Source organism: Cebus imitator, unplaced genomic scaffold (genome assembly GCF_001604975.1).
Source record: "Cebus imitator isolate Cc_AM_T3 unplaced genomic scaffold, Cebus_imitator-1.0 Scaffold122, whole genome shotgun sequence".
Lineage (NCBI taxonomy): Eukaryota > Metazoa > Chordata > Mammalia > Primates > Cebidae > Cebus > Cebus imitator.
Genome location: NW_016107437.1, coordinates 2,770,421 through 2,775,584, shown reverse-complemented (window position 1 = coordinate 2,775,584; position 5,164 = coordinate 2,770,421). Strand labels below are relative to the sequence as shown.

Below are 5,164 nucleotides of genomic sequence, written 5' to 3'. Positions count from 1 at the left end.
CTCTACTAAAAATACAAAAACTAAAAAAAAAAAAAAAATTAGCCGGGCATGGTGGCAAGCGCCTGTAATCCCAGATACTCAGGAGGCTGAGGTAGGAGAATCGCTTGAACCTGGGAGGCAGAAGTTGCAGTGAGCTGAGATTGTGCCACTGCACTCCAGAGTGAGACTCTGTCTCAAAAGAAAAAAAAATGTGTTACTGAGATCTACAGAATGCTGTACTTTTTTTTTTTTCTCTTAGTAAGTCAAGAGTTTAGAGGGCTCTAGCGAGAAGATTGTCACGCTAGCACGTTGAAGGTGAAGGGCATCAGCTAGGATGAGCGAGGTTGTTTGCAACCACTGATGGTGTGGAAGGGGTCTGTGTTAAATGCTACGCAGATAACACCATCCGGGACCTTAAGAAGCTGATGATTACAGACCAAGCCAGGGCTATAACAAGAACAGCCCTTTCAGGGACAAGACTGTCCTGAATAAGTAGTATACAATTTTTAAGGACCATATATCACTAGGGGACTATAAAATGCAGTAGGAGATGAAACTGGAGCTTTTTTTTTTTTTTTTTTTTTGAGACAGACTCTAGCTCTGTGGCCCAGGCTGGAGTGCATTGCAAACTCAGCTCACTGCAACCTCCACCTCCCCGGGTTCAAGCGATACTCCTGCCTCAGCCTCCTGAGTAGCTGGGATGACAGGCACCCCCCACTGCTCCCAGCTAATTTTTGTATTTTTAGTGGAGACAGGGTTTCACTGTCTTGGTCAGGCTGGTCTCGAACTCCTGACCTAGTGATCCACCTGCCTTGGCCTCCCAAAGTGCTGGGATTACAAGCATGAGTCACCGCGCCTGGCCTTTTTTTTTTTTTTTTTTTTGAGACAGAATCTGGCTCTGTTACCCAGGCTGGAGTGCATTGGTGCCATCTCAGCTCACTGCAACCTCCACCTCCCGGGTTAAAGTGAGTCTCCTGCCTCAGCCTTCAAGCAGCTGGCATTACAGGCACCTACCACCATACCCAGCTAATTTTGTATTTTTAGTAGAGATGGGTTTTCACCATGTTGGCCAGGCTGGTCTCGAATTCCTGACCTCAGGTGATCTGCCTACCTTGGCCTCTCAGGGTGCTGGATTACAGGCGTGAGCCACAGCTCCCTGCCAGAACTGGAGCTTCATTATCAACAGATTAGAATTCTTTTTTCCTGTCCCACCTTTCTATCCCACCCTTGCCCCCCACACTGGTATACATGCTTGTTTTATTTTGCTTTGTTTTGTTTTGTTTTTAAGCTTCACTATTAGTCCAGAACATGCTTGTTTTTAAAAACTCATGTTAATAAAAACTTAGATGTCAGGAAAAAAAAAGAGTTTAATCATGAAACCAAGGAAGTTTCTACAGTTAAGATCCCAGGAGTAACCAAGAGAAATATATCTAACATAAAGAGTTTCCAGGATAGAGGACAAAAGCTATATCAGCAACTGAAAAATATAGTCATTCTAAAGAGATCTGACACATCATCTATTCCGACAAAAGATTTTTTAAGTGGCACTGCATGAATGGAAATGGTTAATTACCTAGCAGAAATTGATTTCTCTATCTCTGTAACACTCAATGCAGCTGGCAGGCTATTGCAATAGTCATTCGTTTTTGTGGTGACGAGAATAGTTGCGCCTTCCTCCATGGCTGGGAGTGGAAAGCAATGGTCAGAATCGACCTTTGGTTTGTTCTTGACACAGTCTTCACAGGTACATTCTTCCACCGTGTACTGCAGGCCTCTCGAAAGAATAACTTCATCACCAGTCCTGCTCTTTTCCAGGTCAACATTAGCCACTCCCAGGAGACCTGATCCTGATAACACAAAAACGAAACATTAACCCTAAACGTCAGAGTGTGGTCAAGAGAGTCTTCGTAGTATACACATCGGGAATCAACGAAATGTGAGACAGATTTTTTCATTTTGTAGAGGTGGGGTCTTACTGTGTTGACAGGCTACATGCAAACTCCTGGGCTCAAGCAATCCTCCCATGTTTGCCTCCAGAGTAGTTGGGACTACAGCTCCATGCCACCGCACCCAGCTTGAAACAGATCTTTACATTAAAAAAGAATGAGTATGGGCTGGGCACAGTGGCTCACGCCTGTAATCTCAGCACTTTGGGAGGCCAAGGTGGGCAGATCACTTGAGGTCAGGAGTTTGAGACCATCCTGGCCAACATGATGAAACCCCGTCTCTACCAAAAAGTACAAAAATTAGTCGGATGTGGTGACACATACCTATAGTCCCAGGTACTCAGGAGGCTGAGATGGGAGAACTGTTTGAACCCAAGAGACGGAGGTTGCAGTGAGTTGAAATCACATGACTGCACTCCAGCCTGGGCCACAGAGCAAGACTCTATTTCAAAATAAATAAATAGGTGCATATAGAAATAGGGCACTGGCTATACATATTTGGGAATCCAATCAAGAGCAAAGGTGCTACCTAAGTATTTTTATCTTAAGAGGCACTTAAGTAGAAGATTTACTTTTCTGAGACTTGGTTCTTTATTGCTTAAAAAAGATAATTATTTTTTAGATGATTGCTCAAATAAACTAAGAGCAACTGGTTATTCATTTCTAACATTTTTCAGTAGCAAAATGTTCACCCAAGCAAATAACACTAAAATTTGTATAAATACATGGACATAGATCTTGACAAGTATGTTTTTCCCGACAGTAGCAGACCTGGTTAGGAGTTTCTGATAATGTGGCATTTAATTGATGTGCTAACATTAGTCAAAGAGACTGATGTTTCCCAAGAAAGCGTTAGTACTTTCAATAGAGTAATTACCAAGGGAAGAATCCTGGGAAGGTTGACTTCGTAGAAAACCTGCCAAGTTGTCAAAATCAGAATGAAGATGTCTCACCTCCACCAAGTTCATTTAATGTAATTATTTTCCAACATACTGGAAAGGGCTGCAACCAAGTGAAATAGTCAACGCTAAAAAAAGAAAAGGAACTGAAACTTACAATAGCCGCCTCCTGGAAATAGATTTCAAAGATTCACCAACAAACCAACCTGTGTTTTTAAATTCGTCCTTTAATGGTTCGGAGCTCATCTTCCTTAGCAAAAACATTAACACAAAAACTGCCAAAGAAATTATCAAGCTGAGTCCCAAACAGGTCCAGAGAATCGCATTCGTTCCTTTCACTGAATTGGTCCCACCTTTATGAAAAGAATGTCAGACAGATAATGAGCTGATAGTGTAATATTCACACACTTTATTATTATTACTTATTTATTTATTTATTTATTTATTTTTGAGACAAAGTCTTGCTCTGTTGCCCAATCTGGAGTGCAGTGGCATGATTTCGGCTCACTGCAACCTCCACCTCCCGGGTTCAAGCAATTCTCGTGCCTCAGCCTCTCAAGTAGCTGAGATTACAGACTTGGGCCACCACGCCTGGCTAATTTTTGTATTTTTAGTAGAGACGAGGTTTCACTATGTTGGCCTGGCTGGTCTCAAACTCCAGACCTCAGGTGATCCACCCATCTCCACCTCCCAAAGTACTGGGATTACAGGCTTGAGCCACCGCACTGGGATGATTTTTGCTATCAAAATAATCAGCGATGAATTATTTCCATTCAATCACCTTAATTAATGAACATCAACTTTTAAATTCTAAATATCACTTAATTAGAAGAGTTGACTTTAAACAAAAAAAAAAATCTATGTTGCTAATAGTGCTGAATCATGTAGAGTTCAGTCCGAAATAATTACTTTGTTTCCATAAACATTAAAATCATTGCCTTGTTTTCTTTCTCTTTTTGATTCAAAACCTCACCATCATGCCCATTACATTGATTCTCTGAATAAACAGTCCATATAGACAGAATAGTTCACACCAATGAGTAATCATTCAAGCAATATTACTTACTTGCATTACAATAACGCTGACATGTTAGAGGAGGAGTATTAGAACATCGAAGTTGACAAGGTTTGCAAGCATGCAACAAACTGTCAAAATATTCATTTTGGGAGCACTGCCGAGCCATCTGCAACATGATCACAAAAAGAAAACAAGGGAGCTACAGAAAGAACACCCCAGAAGGACAAGTAATGTCTCTACAAGAATTCCAGGGCAAATGCAGCAACAGCAGCTAGAAAGTCTAGGATAATAATGAACTTCACCTGCCTCGTGGGTTCTTACGGGGGGCCGTCTGTTTGTGGTGGCTAAGGATTTGAATACCACATCTAACTCAAGCTTCTAAGTTTGAGTCTTGGATGGGGTAAGAGATGGGGTGTAAATATCAGGGCAAGTCACATCTGAAACAGAAACTGCTTATTTATAGAAGAAATTTCTCAGCCAGGTGACAGTTGCAAGATGCATACAAGCCCACAGCATCAAGCCGAATGTTCGGTAACAGTTTCTGGAACATCTGTTAATGAGCTGTACTGTGTGAGAGGGGCCAGGGAGATAGACAAGACAAGGTCTGTGCTGTGCCTCTTCAGATCTTAACATTGAGGCCAGGCACAGGGGCTCACACCTGTAATCCCAGCACTTTGGAGGCCAAGGCAAGAGAGGATTGCTTGAGCCCAGGAGTTCAAGACCACCCTGGGCAACATGGCAAAACCCTATCTCCACAGAAACATTTTAAAAATTAGTCCAGTGTGGCTCACACCTGTAATCCCAGCACATTGGAAGACCAAGGTGGGTGGATCACTTGAGGTCAGGAGTTCGAGACCAGCCTGGTCAACATAGTGAAACACTGTCTCTACTAAAAATACAAAAATTAGCTGGGCGTGGTGGCGGACGCCTGTAATCCCAGCTACTTGGGAGGCTGAGGCCGGGAGAATTGCTTGAACCTGGGAGGTGGAAGTTGCAGTGAGCTGAGATCCCACCTGAGTGACAGCAAGACTCTCTCTCCCAAAAAAAAAAAAAAAAATCATGCAGGAAAATCAGAGGTGATACACTAAGGAAGACTCACAATGCCACTGACAGAAAAAGGGACATTTGGGGTAAGAGCTCATGGAAAGAGGGTTGAAGGGAAGATAGGTTTGGGGTATTATAACAACAATACAATAATCTACGTTCTATTGTTGAAAATTTAGAAAACATACATGAGCAGATAAAAAAATATTTAAAAAAAAATCCACAGTCCATGGCCAAGCACAGTGAGTAGCTCATGCCTGTAATCCCAGCATTTTGGG

At 42.3% G+C, this 5,164-nt stretch overlaps 1 protein-coding gene across 1 annotated transcript; it reads right to left on the bottom strand.

Moving 5' to 3' along the window:
- Positions 1-1,328: 1,328 nt before the first annotated feature.
- Positions 1,329-4,235, bottom strand: TNFRSF17 (TNF receptor superfamily member 17). The gene is made up of 3 exons (XM_017539997.2): positions 3,891-4,235; positions 3,031-3,177; positions 1,329-1,826 (listed from the first exon to the last, which is right to left on the bottom strand). Exons 1-3 carry the CDS (start codon positions 4,015-4,017, stop codon positions 1,549-1,551), a joined length of 552 nt encoding a protein of 183 aa, XP_017395486.1. The 5' UTR covers positions 4,018-4,235; the 3' UTR covers positions 1,329-1,548.
- Positions 4,236-5,164: the final 929 nt, after the last annotated feature.

What these genes read in the sequence shown, in the direction of transcription:
- TNFRSF17 (XM_017539997.2), bottom strand. Translation starts at nt 4,017, where the DNA reads ATGTTGCAGATGGCTCGGCAGTGCTCCCAAAATGAATATTTTGACAGT. An exon ending in TCAGCGTTATTGTAATGCAA is followed by an intron (nt 3,178 to 3,890) that starts GTAAGTAATATT and finishes CTTTTCATAAAG; the next exon opens with GTGGGACCAATTCAGTGAAA. An exon ending in GGACGAATTTAAAAACACAG is followed by an intron (nt 1,827 to 3,030) that starts GTTGGTTTGTTG and finishes TTGTGTTATCAG; the next exon opens with GATCAGGTCTCCTGGGAGTG.